The sequence below is a fragment of the Anguilla anguilla genome, chromosome 2 (genome assembly GCF_013347855.1).
Source record: "Anguilla anguilla isolate fAngAng1 chromosome 2, fAngAng1.pri, whole genome shotgun sequence".
NCBI classification, from domain to species: domain Eukaryota; kingdom Metazoa; phylum Chordata; class Actinopteri; order Anguilliformes; family Anguillidae; genus Anguilla; species Anguilla anguilla.
This window is the reverse complement of record NC_049202.1, coordinates 75,164,752-75,183,388: the sequence shown is the minus strand read 5'-3', so window position 1 is coordinate 75,183,388 and position 18,637 is coordinate 75,164,752. Positions and strand designations below refer to the sequence as shown.

The 18,637-nt window shown below is 39.5% G+C and overlaps 7 protein-coding genes across 9 annotated transcripts; 2 read left to right on the top strand and 5 right to left on the bottom strand.

Annotated features, from left to right (window-relative positions):
• Positions 1-70: 70 nt before the first annotated feature.
• Positions 71-499, bottom strand: LOC118220029 (histone H4). Its single transcript, XM_035403627.1, has one exon. The coding sequence runs from the start codon at positions 477-479 to the stop codon at positions 168-170; it is 312 nt and encodes a 103-aa protein (XP_035259518.1). The 5' UTR covers positions 480-499; the 3' UTR covers positions 71-167.
• Positions 500-1,665: 1,166 nt separating this feature from the next.
• On the bottom strand, positions 1,666-2,195 carry LOC118220013 (histone H3). The gene has a single exon (XM_035403609.1). It carries the CDS (start codon positions 2,125-2,127, stop codon positions 1,717-1,719), a length of 411 nt encoding a protein of 136 aa, XP_035259500.1. The 5' UTR covers positions 2,128-2,195; the 3' UTR covers positions 1,666-1,716.
• Positions 2,196-2,743: 548 nt separating this feature from the next.
• Positions 2,744-3,781, bottom strand: LOC118220017 (histone H2A). The gene is made up of 2 exons (XM_035403614.1): positions 3,243-3,781; positions 2,744-3,132 (listed from the first exon to the last, which is right to left on the bottom strand). Exon 1 carries the CDS (start codon positions 3,710-3,712, stop codon positions 3,326-3,328), a length of 387 nt encoding a protein of 128 aa, XP_035259505.1. The 5' UTR covers positions 3,713-3,781; the 3' UTR covers positions 2,744-3,132; positions 3,243-3,325.
• Positions 3,782-4,181: 400 nt separating this feature from the next.
• Positions 4,182-5,667, bottom strand: LOC118220010 (histone H1-like). Its single transcript, XM_035403607.1, has one exon. It carries the CDS (start codon positions 5,295-5,297, stop codon positions 4,665-4,667), a length of 633 nt encoding a protein of 210 aa, XP_035259498.1. The 5' UTR covers positions 5,298-5,667; the 3' UTR covers positions 4,182-4,664.
• A 2,295-nt stretch (positions 5,668-7,962) lies between these two features.
• On the bottom strand, positions 7,963-8,398 carry LOC118220023 (histone H2B-like). Its single transcript, XM_035403619.1, has one exon. The coding sequence runs from the start codon at positions 8,382-8,384 to the stop codon at positions 8,010-8,012; it is 375 nt and encodes a 124-aa protein (XP_035259510.1). The 5' UTR covers positions 8,385-8,398; the 3' UTR covers positions 7,963-8,009.
• Positions 8,399-9,131: 733 nt separating this feature from the next.
• Positions 9,132-11,960, top strand: LOC118220022 (histone H2B-like). Its single transcript, XM_035403618.1, has one exon. It carries the CDS (start codon positions 9,147-9,149, stop codon positions 9,519-9,521), a length of 375 nt encoding a protein of 124 aa, XP_035259509.1. The 5' UTR covers positions 9,132-9,146; the 3' UTR covers positions 9,522-11,960.
• On the top strand, positions 10,903-17,308 carry LOC118219998 (zinc finger protein 83-like). Of its 3 annotated transcripts, none has more exons than XM_035403582.1 (3): positions 10,905-11,046; positions 14,523-14,686; positions 15,520-17,308. In XM_035403582.1, exon 3 carries the CDS (start codon positions 15,670-15,672, stop codon positions 16,771-16,773), a length of 1,104 nt encoding a protein of 367 aa, XP_035259473.1. In that variant the 5' UTR covers positions 10,905-11,046; positions 14,523-14,686; positions 15,520-15,669; the 3' UTR covers positions 16,774-17,308. The 3 variants fall into 3 exon arrangements, with proteins under 3 accessions (XP_035259476.1, XP_035259473.1, XP_035259474.1); XM_035403583.1 differs by having other exon boundaries at positions 10,907-11,046; positions 14,560-14,686; XM_035403585.1 differs by lacking the exon at positions 14,523-14,686 and having other exon boundaries at positions 10,903-11,046.
• Positions 17,309-18,637: the final 1,329 nt, after the last annotated feature.

Here is an 18,637-nt window from a genome sequence, read left to right as displayed (position 1 = left end):
CATACGGCTCAAGTAATGGGCACTGCCCTTGCAAGGTCAACATGACGGTTCTTAATAAAAGATTACCCTTGACATTAACAAGGAATGGCTGCTTTTAACAGAAAATATGGGCGGCTCTTAAAAGAGCCTTTGGGCAGATGCAAAACGGATTTCCAAATGAGACAGATTTACCCACCGAAGCCGTACAGAGTGCGACCCTGACGCTTCAGAGCGTAAACCACATCCATAGCGGTGACGGTCTTTCTCTTGGCGTGCTCAGTGTAGGTGACGGCATCACGAATGACGTTCTCCAGAAACACCTTAAGCACTCCTCGGGTCTCTTCGTAGATGAGACCTGAGATACGCTTGACTCCACCACGGCGAGCCAAACGACGAATCGCTGGCTTAGTAATACCTTGGATGTTGTCACGGAGAACTTTGCGATGACGCTTGGCGCCTCCTTTCCCGAGACCTTTCCCGCCTTTTCCTCGCCCACTCATTTTCTTCAAAAAAGACAGAACACAAATTCTTCGTGAAAAATTGTGAACTCCAGCTACATAATAGCACGCATATATCTGCACAAAGACGACCTGATTGAAGCCTCGTAGTAACGAAATGGCGGCTGTAGTTAAAGCCCGCCTCCAGCACTCCAAGACTTCCGAGTATTAGAGCATAGGCACTTCCAGCGCACCGAACTAGTCGTTTAAATAAAAAAAAGACCAAGAGATCATATCGTCTGCTTCAAAGATTATCAAAACTAGAGTTGATACAAATTAATATCACACAGCTAGGACTGAACACTAGCATCTCATAGTAGTCATTCTAGTAGTCTGGGTGGACCAAGATTAGGTCATTCTTCATTTGGAGTGGTTAAGTGAATATAGGTGTGGGGCAGGCCGCCCCGCCAAGGCGTATCTGTAAGTGTTATGAACGTATTATTAAACCGTATTTTAAAATACAATTAAGCTCCAAATTGTGTAAATCTGTCCAAATGAAATGTTCCAAAACAGATTAAAATAAATTTTATAGAAACTAGTTATTTAAAAAAGATTTCCCCAACTGATATATTTTATATTTTTTAACATTATTTTATTTTCACGCGGATAACATGTTACAATCAACACTGAATGCAAAGTTCGTCAACTTTTTAGATCCATTATTATTTAGGTTACTACCACTTCCCACTTATCGCCCAAATGCACCGAATACTGACTTAGACGCATTTATGGCAGCGCAGTAAGTATTTCAGCCCACAAAAATACCAAACTGGGTGAAAGTGAGAATTTTTTTAAAATTATGTTTAATTATTAGTTTTAATTATGTCAGTTACAAGAATGTTGTAGTTGATTGCTTAAACTAACTTCATGGATATTCCTTTCACTCAAAAGGGAAATGGTTGATGGAGTTTGACTATCTATCAAGTTTGTTCCTGGTATATTTACTTCTGATGAGGGACTGTAGACTTGCTTTTAATTGGTAAAGTGAATGCAGGCAACAAAAAGACGCTTTTGGAGAGAGCCACGCGGGTCACTCACTGAGAGGAGAGAATACCAAGCCTTATTCACACCAGTTACTTCACGAGCTGCACTGGAGCATTAAATACTCGAAGGAATCAGCGATCTAAAAACATAAATTAGAGAAGCACACGCAGAAACTATATGGAGAGTTGCTCTGACAAGAATTGAAGTGGCTCTTAAAAGAGCCTTTGTGGTTTGGATTGTGTGCTGGCAAACGGTCTTAAGCGCGCTCTCCCCGGATGCGGCGGGCGAGTTGGATATCCTTGGGCATGATCGTCACTCGCTTTGCGTGAATTGCGCACAGATTGGTGTCCTCGAACAGACCAACCAGATAGGCCTCGCTAGCCTCCTGCAGAGCCATGACTGCTGAGCTTTGGAAGCGAAGATCGGTCTTGAAATCCTGAGCGATCTCCCTCACAAGGCGCTGGAAGGGCAGTTTACGGATCAGCAGCTCAGTAGACTTCTGATAACGGCGGATTTCTCGCAGAGCTACAGTACCAGGCCTGTAGCGGTGAGGCTTCTTCACGCCGCCTGTTGCAGGCGCGCTCTTACGCGCCGCCTTCGTGGCGAGCTGTTTTCTGGGGGCTTTCCCTCCAGTAGACTTACGTGCGGTCTGCTTCGTTCTGGCCATCGCGTCTTACTTGAGACTTGGTTTTCGGAATGTGCCGCTATGCGGCCGACACACATTTAAAGCATACCAGCGAGCAGCTGATTGGATAGGTTTTTACGGATCCTCATTGGCCGTCATTCACCGAGTCTATTGGATCGTTTCTTCCGTTTCCTCTGCCGCCAAAAATTCAAACTTTTCTCTTACCGCCTTGATTTACTCCAACGTCGCATACAGCAATATTGCTAATGTGAGTAAAACATCAGAAAGATTTTATTAATAAATAATTAATAATTCTCCCAGGGCATATGTATTACATTACGTAGCACATTTCACAATGTGACGTGCGACATTAATATGGTTAGATAATGGAATAAGATTTATTCTATACAAAGCTTTGATTTCAAGTCCAACTAAAGCCTTCTGAAAGCGGTTTGTTTTGTATTCATCACCAAACGGTTAGTTCTAGTGGCCATGCGACAGATTAGGAGACCGATTCACCTCAGTGGTTAATTTGATCAGTTAAACGCTTCGTATATGGGACTTTTATTCTTCGTGGTTGTGGCTTCTAACAGTGCCTCCATCAAAGTAATCCCTCAAAATGCGAAATGCGAAAATTCAATCACCAGCTTGTGGAACGTTCTGGTAACCCCAATCGTTTGGGGTTCTTTAAAGAGCTTTATTGATTATATAAAACATTCCACAATACTTCAACAAAGGACGTACATACTAAAACAAATTACATTTTTTAAAAACTCTTCTAGAAATCACAAAAGCTGAACATCGATTTCAGCCCATTCCAACTCAGTAGGTCCAGAGTTGGTTTCCTTTACAAGGCCGTTACAATTTGATAACAGTACCCTTTTTAATGAAGACATTTCCCATTGTCATTTTACATCTGGTTTCCGCAATTTAATTTACAGTGATGCTAATACACAACCAGTTTCCCTTTTTGTCATTAGAATGTTCGTCAAATCTTGCAGAAAATTTCTGGTCACACGTGCGTTTTGGGCAACCAGCACACAATGGTCCCCAGAACCCAAAAACGACTGAACAATTTTTAAATTACATATGAATGACGTAGCGGCACTGTACGGCACAAACCTATTCAACTATCATACAGTTGTGAATAAGTTACAACGGAAGCTTTGCGCTCTTCATACAAGTGTAGGTGGCTCTTAAAAGAGCCTTTGGGTGAATGGTCCTTAAAGCGCCGCAAAAATTACTTCGCCTTGACCGCTTTCTCAGTTTTCTTGGGGAGCAGAACAGCTTGGATGTTGGGCAATACTCCGCCCTGGGCGATAGTGACGCCTCCAAGCAGTTTGTTCAGCTCTTCGTCGTTACGCACTGCCAGCTGCAGATGTCTGGGAATGATGCGAGTTTTCTTGTTGTCGCGGGCCGCGTTACCAGCCAGCTCCAGAATTTCAGCAGTCAGATACTCGAGCACAGCAGCCAGATAAACTGGAGCACCGGCGCCAACACGCTCGGCATAGTTTCCTTTACGCAGCAATCGGTGAACGCGACCTACAGGAAACTGCAGTCCTGCCCTCGATGAACGAGTCTTAGCCTTCGCTCTTGCCTTACCGCCGGTTTTACCCCGCCCACTCATTTTCAATCTTGTTTTAAGAGAAGAAAGAATAACACGAACCAGCGGAGTGTCTCTCTTATAGCAACACTCTATTCACCCATTGGCTGCAGCGTTGGTGGGATTTTGTCCAATCAAATAGGAGGACAATTCATACATGGCGCTCACAGCACAGTACTGAACTGAGTCTCAGCGGTATTTCGTAAATAGCGCTTAATTGAAATTTCAGGCCTCATAAAATTTAAATACACGAATTCAAGAAACAATCAAGCAAATCAACATATAAGACGAACACATAAGTCTCGCGTTACTTCTATATATACATCAATGGCCAAAGCACATTATATAATCCGTATGCATTTTCCCCCCTTAGTTTATTCAGAAATCATCTGAATTACTGGAATTGAGTCTGGTATTGTATATCTATTGTATAACAATTTCACTGCCTAAATGTATATGATGGGTCCAAAAAATGTTTATCAATTTCACGTGAATTCTTCAGTTCATTTCCACATTAAAACGGTTTTTACTTTGACTCTATTTTTCTTTCTTTTCTGTCGGTTTTATTCTCCTCCACAGTGATAGGGATTCCGCTCAATATCAAGTAACTTAAACCGGTATATTGATATTCGTTCATCTATAACAATCACCTATGAACCATAGAGTTTAGAGGGAGCAGAAGCCAGCCAGCTTGTTTGAACACAGAATACCAGTATAGTCTACATGTGCGCCTGATTGTAGTGGTGCCTGAATGAGTTTGTGTGTGTATGTATCTGGAGGCATGCACAGAGACGGCTGACAAGCTTTCCCTTTGCGTTCAATCATATATATATCCGCAACTATGCACATGGAAGGGCTTGTCATGAGCTCCCAGGCATACAAGAACGAAATAATGAAACTTGCACTTTCAAGAAACTGTGGATGGCTCTTAAAAGAGCCTTTGGCGCTTGGTGATGTTACGTTACAGTATAGGCGTTCACTTCTTCTTGGGAGCCGCTTTCTTGGCTTTGCTGGTCTTAGGTTTGGCAACTTTTGGCTTGGCCGCCTTTGCTTTCTTAGGACTCTTGGTCGCCTTCTTAGCTGCTGCTGCCGGCTTCTTGGTTTTCTTCGGACTCTTGGCTGGCTTCTTCGCCACTGTTGTCGGCTTCTTGGGCTTCTTTGGGCTCTTCTTCGCCTTAGCTGCAGCGGGCTTCTTCTTCGGCGACTTCTTGGCCGCAGGCTTCTTCGCCGCTACCTTCTTGACCGCAGCGGGCTTCTTAGCTTTAGGAGCTGCTTTCTTAGCGGGCTTCTTTACACTCTCCTGTTTTTTGTTGAGCTTAAATGAGCCAGAGGCGCCGACTCCCTTAGTCTGAAGCAAAGTCCCCTTGGTCACCAGGCTTCTAACAGCTAGCTTTACGCGTGAATTGTTTTTCTCCACATCGTAGCCATTGGCGACCAGACCTTTCTTCAATGCGGCCAGAGACACTCCGCTCCTCTCCTTGGAGGCAGAAATAACTTTCACGATCAACTGTCCAACGCTGGGCCCTGCATTTTTGGGCTTGCTTGCTGCTTTCTTCTTAGGAGCCTTTGCCGGAGCGGCAGCGGCTGGAGCTGGAGCAACTTCCGCCATTTCTCTTTCGTCAGACGCTTTCCTTACACACTCGCTGTCTGTAATACAGTTCCGTTTTGGCTGTGCGTGTCACAGGGGGCTGGACTTAAATGTTACATGAGGACCGTATAGACTCAACCTACCCAGCGCAGCGTCTCTGCTCTTGAAAACTCGGCTCGCTTGTGTTTTCTCTTTACCAATATTGATCAAATAGAACACTATGCAAGTATTTTACAAGCGAAAAGCGCCGGTAAACTTCAACAAAAGCCCTTCTGCCAACAAATTAACTTCTGTGCCCTGAACAGTATTGCCGTATTTTCTCCAGCCTGTCCAAAACATCGACATCGGTCATGGACGAGTACCTGTTAAAGGTGCTTCTCCCACACGATTCTCCTTTTAAAACTATAAAACATATCACACACTTTAAATGTGTTCGTTAATTATGCACAAAAGACCCGTGTGAAAACAGGAAAGCCAAAAAGACTCATGAAATACCCTAGTGAGGCTTTAAAGTACGACTTGTAGTTGCGGCAGTAAAGCACAACGCAAATCTTTGCTGAGATTTCATCGCCGTTACACATCAACGTTCGGTAACATTATTTAGCCTATTATATCGAGACCAAGGTGTTTTCTCTGTCGTCATTAATAAAGTCTTATATAAATAGGTCCGCATTTTCAGGTAAATTTGTCCTTCTTCTGGACATGGCCATGTAGTAACTATACATACGCTCTTCGGACGCTTGATATTCCTTCGGGTGATCATATTTTCAGTCTTGTGGAGAATCTGCCCTCGCATCCATAAAATTAGAAGAAATTGAACGGCTTTGGGGAAAAAAAATATTTTAAATGATTTAAATGGTGAAAACGGAAGCAATATAATCGAGAAGATTATTGTTTGGAGAGTAAAACATGACAAAAATCAGTCCTTGCAGAAATCATGAACTTAAATTCTAAGGCTAAAGTTCGAGTTGGTACTGTAGGATGTCTTTCCAACCAATTATTTCAGGTTATTGAAAGCATGTATTATCGTTCCATCATTTTGATTTTGTACTGTAAGAGATTAGAACACAATGCAGGATTATTTTCTATTTGACTTGGCTGGGATTCAGTCGACATTTCTTCAACTTTGACTGGCAATGAAAAGCAAGAATTGTTCTCTTTTTAAATTTTTTTTAAAGATAATACAGTACAATACATTTAAATACATTCTACATGTAGATGTCATGTCAGATCATATTACATTTGCGCATCGTTAGGTTACATTGCATTTTCTTTCCAAATTACATTCAATGTCGAAGTTTTAAGTGTCCACAGTTTAAATAGTCTTGTTTTCCTAACGGGCATCCTTTTCCTTTATAGCTCTGATATTATTTGTTTAAAGGCCAACACACTTGAAATAAAAATATTGTCAATACAAATAGTTTTCCCATTTTCATTTTTACAATGCATATTAACATCCAATAAAAAATTTTGTGTTTAGGTATGTTTTCTGTGGTACAACCATTCATATTAATACTTAAACCAATTGTTGTCATTTATTCCCAAATTTATTTTTATATTTTGCATTCCAGTAATAAATGATTTATTGTTTCTTGCTCTGTACACTCGGAAAAAAAGAGACAGTCAGTGGTTTTAACAAAACAGCTTCATTTTACCATGTCTCACAGGAGGCCTATTTAATGTAACTAACCATGACATACCTCTAAGTTCATCTGAAATGTATTTGGAATTTAAATGCCATACCACATTTTCACACTCAAGTACAGAGAGATCACCATATTCACAAAGCCCTTTCTTTCAGTCATTCTTTTAGTTCTTGTATTTGTCTATAAAATCACACCAATAAGGCATGGCATGGTGAGTTCAGCTATCGCTTCAGCTAACTCACCAGACTGATTTGTGAAGGAATGCTGTCATACTTGTCACTTTAAAATTTAAAAACAAATGTTGATTTAATACAGCCGTTTCTTTTTGCAGTCTTCACGCCGGTGGGTAAGTTTCAATCACCACTTTCAGCATTTAATTCATTCACTGTTTTCAGCTGTAGGTCTCAGTTTACAAATCCTAAATATAACCCTTTCTGCTCTGATGAAGGCTGTAATGCCAAAACACGTCAGTATCCTTTTAATGTGTGCCTAAAAATAAATAGTAAAAAGTAAGGAATCTGTATTTTTTCATTATTTTTGGATGTGCTACCTCACTCATGTTCATGAGTTGTTTGATCACCTAAATATAACCCGTTTGCCACAGAACATTACCAAAAAAATACAGTACTTGTCATCTGGAGGTTCTCAGTAAAATTCTATGACTATAGAATTATTATATTCTATTATAATTACAAAGGTTTTATCGTGTCATTAGGAGGGCAAATCATCTAATTCTACAATGACAGTCGCTCGGCCTTACTGGTTTTTAACGGTACTTCTCTCTAGGGTTTTCGACACACTTGTTCTTGGTTATACACTTTGTTGTACGTCGCTCTGGATAAGAGCGTCTGCCAAATGCCTGTAATATGTTTTTGGTCACATGCATGTAAGCATGTCCTTAAGACTAAAGGATTGATGGAACAGCCATTGAGGCACATGCATGCATGCAAGTCCGCTGGCTATATCTCATAAAACAAGACCTAGCTCCACATTAAATTACAGTTCAAAAGGTTTTTTTTTTTGCCTCCCGTGATTGTGTGGGTGGCTCTGAAAAGAGCCTTTGGTTCAATATTTGTGGCACGTCGGTTTACTTTGAGCTGGTATACTTTGTGACGGCCTTGGTACCCTCAGATACTGCGTGTTTGGCCAACTCTCCTGGCAACAGAAGGCGCACAGCGGTCTGAATCTCCCTTGAAGTGATGGTAGAACGCTTGTTGTAATGAGCCAAACGGGAAGACTCGCCAGCAATGCGCTCGAAAATATCATTAACAAAGGAGTTCATGATGCCCATGGCCTTTGATGAAATGCCAGTGTCAGGATGCACTTGCTTCAAGACCTTGTACACGTAGATAGCGTAGCTCTCCTTCCTGGACTTTCTGCGCTTCTTTCCTCCCTTTCCAGTGGTCTTGGTGACGGCTTTCTTAGAACCCTTCTTGGGCGCGGTTTTTGCTGGATCAGGCATTCTTGTAAACTCAGAAAAACAAGTAATGCTAGCGCCCCCGTGCTTCTTCTATATAAACGGTCCGTATGTAAATTTTTTGCCTCTTTTTAAATAGATGACGCTAGAACGATGCTCATTGGAGATCGCTAGTACGCCGGCTTTGGTTGGCTGATTTTTTAAAACTCTATAATTTGCCAACTTGCTTTCGTTGACGCCAGGCTTCAGTAATTTCTTTTTTGTCTACTAGTTGAATGAAATGAAACGGGAAGAATTGGGCTTTAAGTTGTTTTCTACGAGGTACCTTTAACGTTGAGAGAAAGCTTCCATTTTTGTAGAGGCATAAATGTATTGTTTCGGCGGCACGAATGCCAAATTGCAAACGTGTTTACGCTTTTATTATTATTTTTTTTTCAAAGTTTGAAAGAAAATTATTTCAGTTAAAATGGAGATATAATGGATTTAGGTTACAATATATATCCGATTGCCACGGAGTTACTCAAGGAATTCCAGTTCTCTGTGCGATTACGAGAAAAATTGCGGGAGACGTAAAAAAAAAAAAAAAATCCTTTGTTTTGAAAAAGTTGCCGAATGTCTTTGAGGCCCGCGAAATTCAGCCAATAGAGTTTGAATAATCAGCCAACCAAAGCCGGCGTACTAGCGATCTCCAATGAGCATCGTTCTAGCGTCATCTATTTAAAAAGAGGCAAAAAATTTACATACGGACCGTTTATATAGAAGAAGCACGGGGGCGCTAGCATTACTTGTTTTTCTGAGTTTACAAGAATGCCTGATCCAGCAAAAACCGCGCCCAAGAAGGGTTCTAAGAAAGCCGTCACCAAGACCACTGGAAAGGGAGGAAAGAAGCGCAGAAAGTCCAGGAAGGAGAGCTACGCTATCTACGTGTACAAGGTCTTGAAGCAAGTGCATCCTGACACTGGCATTTCATCAAAGGCCATGGGCATCATGAACTCCTTTGTTAATGATATTTTCGAGCGCATTGCTGGCGAGTCTTCCCGTTTGGCTCATTACAACAAGCGTTCTACCATCACTTCAAGGGAGATTCAGACCGCTGTGCGCCTTCTGTTGCCAGGAGAGTTGGCCAAACACGCAGTATCTGAGGGCACCAAGGCCGTCACAAAGTATACCAGCTCAAAGTAAACCGACGTGCCACAAATATTGAACCAAAGGCTCTTTTAAGAGCCACCCACACAATCACGGGAGGCAAAGAAAAACCTTTTGAACTGTAATTTAATGTGGAGCTAGGTCTTGTGTTATGAGGTATAGCCAGCGGACTTGCATGCATGTGCCTCAATGGCTGTTTCATCAATCATTTAGTCTTAAGGACATGCTTACATGTATGTGACCAAAAAAAATGCCGCGCGCTGTAATTGTAGTTAATTTGACAGTCGCCCGAACTCAGGCCGATTTAACTGTAACCGAACCACAAATGCATCCAACGAAGCACTGAGAAACCGTGCTAGAACATGCTGTGCAACCTTAACAGATTCGAGACTGCAACTTCAAAACAGTGGTACATGTTAGTGAACTTATCCTAACCTAGAATATGAAAAAGTAAACCGTTACAATCCTAAAATACATAACACGGTGCTAAGTGGTAGAGGGAAACATTGTAATGTTTTATGTAATGTGCATTTTAAATGTGTATATGTATATATATGTGTAACAGGGAGTGATCACTTTCCGATATTATGCTCTATGAATTTTGATATGTATGTTCAGACTCTACTGCAGCACTTAAGAGTTTGAATTCAAAAGAAACAATAACAGGTGATTTATTGACGGAAACATGTATCATTCTGAGAATACGAAGACTTGGGATTAATGTACAATTTTGTTGCGTTCCTGCTAATGTTGGTGTGGAGGGAAATGAGGGCAGATGAGATTGCAAAGAGAGCGTTGAAATTAAATGACGATGAAATAATGAAAATTGCCTTTGGAAAACGTGAGGCCAAATCGTCAATAAGAAAGGCAGTGAGGGATTCGTGGCAGAAGAAGTGGGACATAGATATCAAAGGGAGACACTATTGCAGTATACAGAAATCAATTAAAGTGAAGGCTTTCAAAGGGAAGTGCAGAAGAGAGGAAGTGGTTTGTTCAAGTTTAAGATTTGGGCATGCTTGATTAAATTCAACTCTTTATTTAATGGCAAAGTGTATTTCAGATAAATGTGATATTTGTAATGTTCCAGAAAATGTCGAGCATGTCATAATGAGGTATACTAAATATAATTCAGAGAGGAACACTTTACGTGATAAGATATATGAGCTAGGATTGGAATGGAATTTGGAAGGGATTTTAGGGAAGGGACAGAAAATGTGGGAGTGCTGCAAGACTCTATTTTCCATAAAGATACTGGATTAGATCATAAAATATCGTTTTTTTTCTCTTTTCTTTTCTTTCCTTTTATGTAATCTGAAGAATGTAAATACCTGATGATATACACTCCGGTACAGGAGGTGGCGGTATGCACCTATACACGTACGTTTTATTTCAACCATTGATTTTAGAGAAGAAGAACAAGCAGAAGAAGAACGTCCAACTCAATCGCTTCATGGTTCACACAGCTTTTAGCAGGCGTTTGGGATCATTTGCCGCTGTTTATGAACTACATGACAATAAACGAACAATTTAGTTGTATTAAGAGTGTCTGCAAACGATAGGGGTAAGTGTTTTAAAACCATAATATTGATGCTTTTGCAGTTGTGTTGGTTTTGCTTACCAGGAAGCTCCAAATCAGGGTCCTGTTTCATGTCGCGACGTGGGTTACTCAGCTAACCAATTCGTTTGTTGACATTTGTGGATAAACTCACTATTTTCGGTTTCACGGAAATAGTTCACTGTTTAGACAGAAATGTACCGAGGCGAGGTACATTATTATTATTATTATTATTATTATTTAGCGACCCTGATAATATAGGAGTAATAATTAACTTTGTTAGTTAATTTGCATTATTCATATATTACAACGTACAGTGCTTCCTGTTTGAAGACAATAATAAAAGCAAAATAAAACCAACAAGCAGGGCATAGGATTACACAGTAAATACAGTAGTAAATAATTAGAAAATTAAAACGGTAGAGAAGAAAAGAAATAAAATGAGAACCAGACAACCATTAAAGCCAAAGAAATGAAAATATAAGTAGCCTAAAGCTATAGTTGCTGTACTGAGCACGGAAAGTCTGCAATGCATCCAAAAGGCATGTCATTGTGTTAATCAGATTTCCTGGTTGTGCAAGGGTGAACACTATTAAGGAAGGTTTCAATTGCAAGAGGGCTTCACAATGGTAATATTTCACAATAGTATATTCAACATGACAGTGCCATGTTGAAAGTGACTGAGCTCTGTAGTGCGACCCATTTTAATGTCAATGTTTGTCTATGGAACTTGATGAATGTATGCTTGATTTTATGCTCCTGTTAGCAATGGGTGTTGCTGAAGTAGCCGAACCCTCTAATTAGAAAGGCTGTCCACATACTTTTGGCAGTGTAGTTATGTGTTTGTTTCTCTTGTGAGGATTGCTTTCTTTATTTTAGAGGTGAAAAAATATGCCCTCCAGTGTTGCCATTATTTGATCTACAAGCTCAAAACGTAATTATTTATTCTTTATACCCGGTTATTACTGGTCAGGGTTGCGAGAGGTACTGGAGCCTGTCCCAGCATGCATTGGGCGAGAGACAGGAATACATCGTGGACAGGTCGCCAATGCAGGGAACTCTAGATATCAGTTTGCTCACTTAGCATGGTACTGGTCCAACGTTACGTCTCTATGAACTGGTCAGTGAAATTACAGCGAGTTAAAGATGTAGCTAAATAAGTTAACAACGGTGCTATAGTGTCACTCATCTTGTAGGACTCTTATGGTTGTTCACTAAATTAATCTATGAAACATCTGGAAATCCAGTAAATATGCTGAATAGGGTTCCATGAAATGTATTGTACCTTTTAGGCATATAGCAATATTTGAGTTGATGAATTAACTTTCAGCGAGGTAGCCTCATTGACAGTGGCTAAGTGAAATCGATAATGATTCAAAAAATGTAACTTCTTAAATATTTAATCCCATCTTCTACTGAGACTTTTGTCGTTTATTCAGGGCGTTACAAATATTCTGCGGCACTGACCATCCAAAACTTTCACTTAACGTACTGGCCTCATCTGGTGGTCAATGAAGGCTAACAACACACAAGCACTTACTACTGGTAGGTTTATCACCTGCTGAGAAGTCTGAGGGGAAATGTTGAGCTCAGTCATACACTATTGTCTACATATTTTACTGAATGCAAGCCCAATATTGTCTACTTAAATGATGGTTGGGCAGGAAGGAGCCAGTCTAAAGCTGCTGTTCACAGTTTACTGTTTAATACATGATGGCTACATGCCAATGTTTTATTTTTTTTATTCATACATACTTTTTAAAAACCCTTTGAAGAGTAGGATTTTTGAAATGTTTGTTTTTTCCCCAAAATGTATAAGTCGGTGTTATGGAACTCTGTTGCTTTCAATTACTAGTTCAGAACATTCTAATCACATAGTTGTGATCTTACACTGGAATAAGTTGTTAAAGGAGTGGAGGATTTCTTTCTTTGAATGGTATCAAAGTAGGTGTGGAGAATCATTGAATATTCCTAGTATTGATATTGACTACCAAGATTTTGGTATCGAATTTTGAATCTTTTAGGATAGTAACTTAGGCAGTGAGAAATCTACCATCTGGGTCTGATTATCCTAAGATTCCTTGGTTAAGGGGAGGCACCACCGTCAAAAACGATGATTTTGGTCCATATGTTAATTTTGTTATTTTTTGATATTTCTGTAGTTTCATAAAATGAACAAACTAAAGGTAAATTATCATTATAAATAGTTACTTTAGATGATAATACAACTCCATCGTCAAGTACACAAAGCATAAAATGAGCTTATGATAGCATCTTTTATGATTAAATGCCTCCGCAGTATTAAAACTGACCTGGTTGAATCATGTATCGTTAAAAAGCTTGTTTCCTGGATCGTACTGCTAGAATGAGCATATGTGGCTATTTCCTTTGCTGTCACTGTGAAGATGGATGAAAGACAAGCAGAACTCTTTGATTTCATTGGCTACTAGCGTTTAAACTGTCCCTTTAACTGCCATTTTCTCAAAACTGTATGTTGCCCTTTGGGTATTCAATTTATCTCAACTTTAACAATAGATACAGCTGCATAATTTTACAGAACTACTACTTAAATGTTATAGCTAGGGCGTGTCAGAGGCTTTTTTGATATGTTTTGTTCATTTTATGTGGCATTTTATCAGTAAAAGGTAAAAAAAAAATTTCTTTTAGATATTATACATATTGTTTTAGGAATTTATTTTAAAAAAACTGTATTTTGACAAAAGCCTCTGACAAGCTCTAGCTGTTGAGTTATTGATCACATTAAAAAAAAAATCAGGTCAGATTTTATCTGTTGAGCTCCCTGGTGTGAATATGTATGAGTGTGAAGCAGGGCGTTCCTGCAGAAGAGCATCCGTGCTCTGTGAACCTACCCTGGGTAAATAAAGATTAAATAAATTAAAAAAAAAAAATATATATATATAGATAGAATATGCTTATATGCAAATTAGCACATTTAATGAGCTTATAGCTCATTTGCATATTTAAAAAAAGAAAAGTCATAATACAAAAAAACCATGTATTTGTGTCTTTATTCAACTGGTAAAATTTCATTTTGATATGAGTAAAGGAATATCTTTTCCTATTAAGGGGTGGTGCCTCCCCTTAAAGGGAAATTGCACTTTGTAACACTTCTGCTTCTCATGACTGATGAATGTGTCGCCCTTCATTTTTAAATTAATTATTTCATTTTAAGTGTCTAACGTTAGAAAGAAAGATCTATTTCTTTTTTTAGCGTAACTCCACATAGTAGTATGGTTTCCGGTTATTTCTTCTTCAATTTCGTTTCGCGGCAAAACCGAGAAGAGGCGAAGCAAAACATTCCGTTAACTTAGCGTTGAAATCGAACAAACTAACGTTCTTTTGTTTGATGCGATATCAGTGTAATAATTAGGTGCATTGTACCCGGTTGTTAAAATGCCCCCGTTAAACTTGCCTTGAAAGCACATTTTCATAGTTTTCCACACGATGCAACTTTGTGCCAGACATGGCTGGATGTAATCAGACACCCCAACATAACAGCCGAAGAAGTTCGCAAACAAGGACTAAGGGTATGCAGTGACCACTTTGAAGCCACGGATTACCAAGGTGACAACTGAAGCCTGGAGCTGTACCCACCGTTTCCCCATCGTTGGTCGAACCACTACAGGTAGGTACTATGCGGGCTGGCTAATGCTATCGTGTCTGTCTGTGATACATAGGATGTCTACAACCAGTTGCCGTTTGTCCTGGGAATAGCCTGTGGTTCCTAAATCTCGGCCCGCTCCTGACTCGCTCTTGCTCAATCAGCCTGCAAATTAGCCAGCTCTTCTTCTGTGTATTCCAGCTCGAATCGATAGGGCAGAACAATCCCATGATCAAAAACAAAATCTCCTTCGTCCTCAGACATTTTCGGTTTCACTAGCTAGTAGTCATACAACACTATTTCTACCATAGACACATATATGTATATATGTCTATGATTTCTACGACCAACCTAATGTTAATGTCTGCAGGTATGCCCACATCAGATGTCGCGCAGTGATATGCATCCTTGAGTTCAACACTGAAATGCCTGGGTCTACTTCCTGCATTTGTAAAGGAAATCAACAAAACAGCATAAATTATTAACATAATGAAATAACTAATCGAAAAATGAAGGGCAACACATTCATTAGAAGGACAATATCAGTCATGAGAAGCAGAAGTGTTCTAAAGTGCAATTCCCCTTTAATACACAACAGCCTTGACATCAAGACGATCAAGGCTCTTGCACTGACTGTAGTGATGATTTGGCACATTTACTTATTGTGGTTTATTAGTTCCAGTACTTCCTTATTACATTCCTATTCACCATAAGAGTTGCTACCCATACTAGATTTTCCAGAATTGTTCCAAATTCTGGTCAGGCATCTGAAGGACGGCAGAGTGTAAAGAATGTGTCAGCCGCTGCAGTAGGACCTGTTAGATTAAGGCTAAATCCCTTCTCCTGTTTCCCTTCAGGAGCTGCACTTGTGCACACCTTTGAGCAGCAGTTTGATGCAGGCAGGAGTCTGTCTGAGACAGGACACTGAGACAACACTACCAGAGCTCACTGAGCAGCACTGGATCAGACAGAAAGAAGGAGAACTCAGTTGACTGGAGTCTGTACACATGGCAGAGACAGAGACAGAGTGTGCTGCACCAGGACTGAACACACTGGAGCCAGAGTGTGTTACAGCACACAGCGGGGTCAGTGATGTACACCACACACACACATCCCTGATTAAAACAGAAACTGATCTGGGCTCCACCCACTCTGGGGATCTTAAGACAGAGAGCCTAGACAGTACAGAGCTGGGATATGTAACCCATCTGCATCCTGACCAAATCAAAAGAGAGACTGATGATGGAGGATACCTTAAGGCAGAACACATCAATGACTTGCAGGATTTAAATTTTAAGTCTGATAAAATGAAGTGTGAATACAATGAAAGTTTAGAGACTGATCTCATGAATTCTGCGATGAATGGAGCTGATTTCTTTCAAAACAAGATAATTCACAGGAATAAATGTGAAATTAATACAGGTGAAAAGCCATACAAATGTATGCAGTGTAAGAAATGTTTTCGTGCAAAAGCTGATTTAAAAACACACCTGAGAGTTCATACAGGTGAAAAACCCTACAGATGTTTTGAATGCAAGAAGTGCTTTTCCCAAATAGGTCATTTAATTTCCCACCGGAGAATCCATACAGGTGAAAAGCCTTACAATTGTGTTCAGTGTGGGAAGTGTTTTTCCCAAATGGCTAATTTAAGTAGCCACTTGAAAATTCATACAGGCGAAAAACCATACAAATGTACACACTGTGGGAAGTGTTTTTCCCAAATGTCTAATTTAAGAAGCCACCTGAGAACTCATACAGGTGAAAAGCCATACAAGTGTTCATGTTGTGAGAAGTGCTTTTCCAGATCATGTCATTTAAATCGCCACCAGAGAAGTCATACAGGTGATAAGCCCTACAATTGTTTTCGGTGTGAGAAGTGCTTTTCCACAAAAAAACATTTAAATGTACATCAGAGAAGTCATACAAGTGAAAAGTGTACTCAGTGTGGGAAGTGTTTCGGAACAAATTCAGCTTTAATTAGACACCTGAGAATTCATACAGGTGAAAAGCCCTACACGTGCATTCAGTGTGGGAAGTGCTTTTCTCAAAGAGCTCATTTATGTGGCCACATGAAAATTCATGCAGGTGAAAAGCCTTCCTTATGCATTTAGTTTTTAATTAAAAAAACAAAACTAAATTGAAATAACTATTTAAATGACTGCTGGAAAGTTTGTACCGATATTTCTGGTGTTCATCCAACGTGAAATAACACCTGAAAATTTATTCAACAACCCCTTCTTATCTTTTCATTAAAACTCCACACAATTCGTACAAATGAAAAGGCATTTACATGTACTCAGTGGAAGGTTTGTCTGTCTTGCATCATTTAAATCTGTTATATTTTTGCCAGAAATGCTTGAAAGGCTGTATAATGTTACCCCATTGGACAAATCGTAAATGTGAGAAGTCATGAGCTCAGTGGTTCTTTATGTTCATTTCAACACCAGAAAATTCCATCAGAAACTAGTTGTGAGTAACCCATGTATAAAGTGTGCTTACTATGTGAAATGCACTTTAATTGTACATTGTAGACTTCAGACAGTATGTTTTTTTCAGAGATAGCAGTTGAGGGCCATTGTTTCACAGTTTTATTTACTGTTGTATATGAAATGTTTATTAAATAATTTTGCACTGACTGTACACTTACCAAGGCCTTTATGACGTGTTCATTTCTGGGTTCTCCTTTCTAGGCCTGTGTGTAAATGTAGTTTAATTAATGTTGCTCATAATGCATAACACTAATTGTGCAAGAATGAAATTTGAGTCATTAGGTGTGAAATGTTGTAATTATTTTAAACATTTTCAGTTTGGCTGAATGTGAAGTTTTTCATTTTTGAAGAATGTCATAGGTATCTTAACTAAATAAAAAGTTATGACAAACATGTAATTAATGGTGTACGTGTGATGGCTAAAACATTCAAAACAGAAAATCCAGGTGAAACTAGGGATGTGAACCTCCGGGCTTCACTGAAAAAAAACGATTTTGATTCTTGAGGCAACGTAATTTGGCAATATAACAGATATTCCTACGATACTGTCCAAAATGATCTACTGTAGTAGGATACTTCATAATCTTGCTAACACAATTCTGTTACAATGTACAGATATGACCAAAATGAGGGTGAGAGTGCTAGAACTTACTGACCGGTTTAACAGAAGGGAAAATGGCACCAGCATGAGTGATGATTGCGTCAAATTGGAAACATAAACAATGATGTTGGCAATGTTTCTAGAGAACAAACCACCATATGATTATAGACATAAATGTTTTGCTATGATTCGTAAAGATACAGATCTATTTTACATATTGTATCGACTGGATTGGATTGTTGCCTTTTGAACCAATACATTGATCTTGATCGAATTTATGGTTGTGAGAGGCAATTATGATTTTAAACAAATGGCTGCATACAAGACGGACATGTGTATCTATTACAAATGTTTATTTACAGGTAAATTATAAAAAACATTGAAAATAATCCATTCCTAAATTGCTAGCTAGCATAGAATGTAGGCCAGATAGTCGATAGTTCAGTGCTATGTTTTAGTAGCTAGGCAGGCTTTATTTATGATGTACGGTCGAGAGACAGAGCTGCTGTGGCAGGAAAGATTATACACTCGGAATAATTATTTGCTACAATGGCATTCCAAATGTGGAGTTTAAAAAGTACCTGGAGAGGGTGGGCGGGGCCAGGCAGTGAAGCCCCCGGAAGTAACGGGAAACAGCCTCTACTGCCCATACTGAGAGCAAGAGAGCTTACTGCCCATTGAATTCAACGTGGAGATCAAAGCTGCTATGGCAACCAAAAACATCCTCAACAACCTCAACAACCATTTTTTGTGATAATAAATTTCATTATGTTTAACTGTTTGAAACAAAACCAATCATTTTGGTTCAGAAGCTTTGGTGATAATGAAATATAAAATATTACAATACCCTTTTATGACAGAAATCCTATGGAGCCCTGTCTCCAA

Coding starts and splice junctions, on each gene's coding strand:
- LOC118220029 (XM_035403627.1), bottom strand. CDS start 479: ATGAGTGGGCGAGGAAAAGGCGGGAAAGGTCTCGGGAAAGGAGGCGCC.
- LOC118220013 (XM_035403609.1), bottom strand. CDS start 2,127: ATGGCCAGAACGAAGCAGACCGCACGTAAGTCTACTGGAGGGAAAGCC.
- LOC118220017 (XM_035403614.1), bottom strand. CDS start 3,712: ATGAGTGGGCGGGGTAAAACCGGCGGTAAGGCAAGAGCGAAGGCTAAG.
- LOC118220010 (XM_035403607.1), bottom strand. CDS start 5,297: ATGGCGGAAGTTGCTCCAGCTCCAGCCGCTGCCGCTCCGGCAAAGGCT.
- LOC118220023 (XM_035403619.1), bottom strand. CDS start 8,384: ATGCCTGATCCAGCAAAAACCGCGCCCAAGAAGGGTTCTAAGAAAGCC.
- LOC118220022 (XM_035403618.1), top strand. CDS start 9,147: ATGCCTGATCCAGCAAAAACCGCGCCCAAGAAGGGTTCTAAGAAAGCC.
- LOC118219998 (XM_035403585.1), top strand. CDS start 15,670: ATGGCAGAGACAGAGACAGAGTGTGCTGCACCAGGACTGAACACACTG.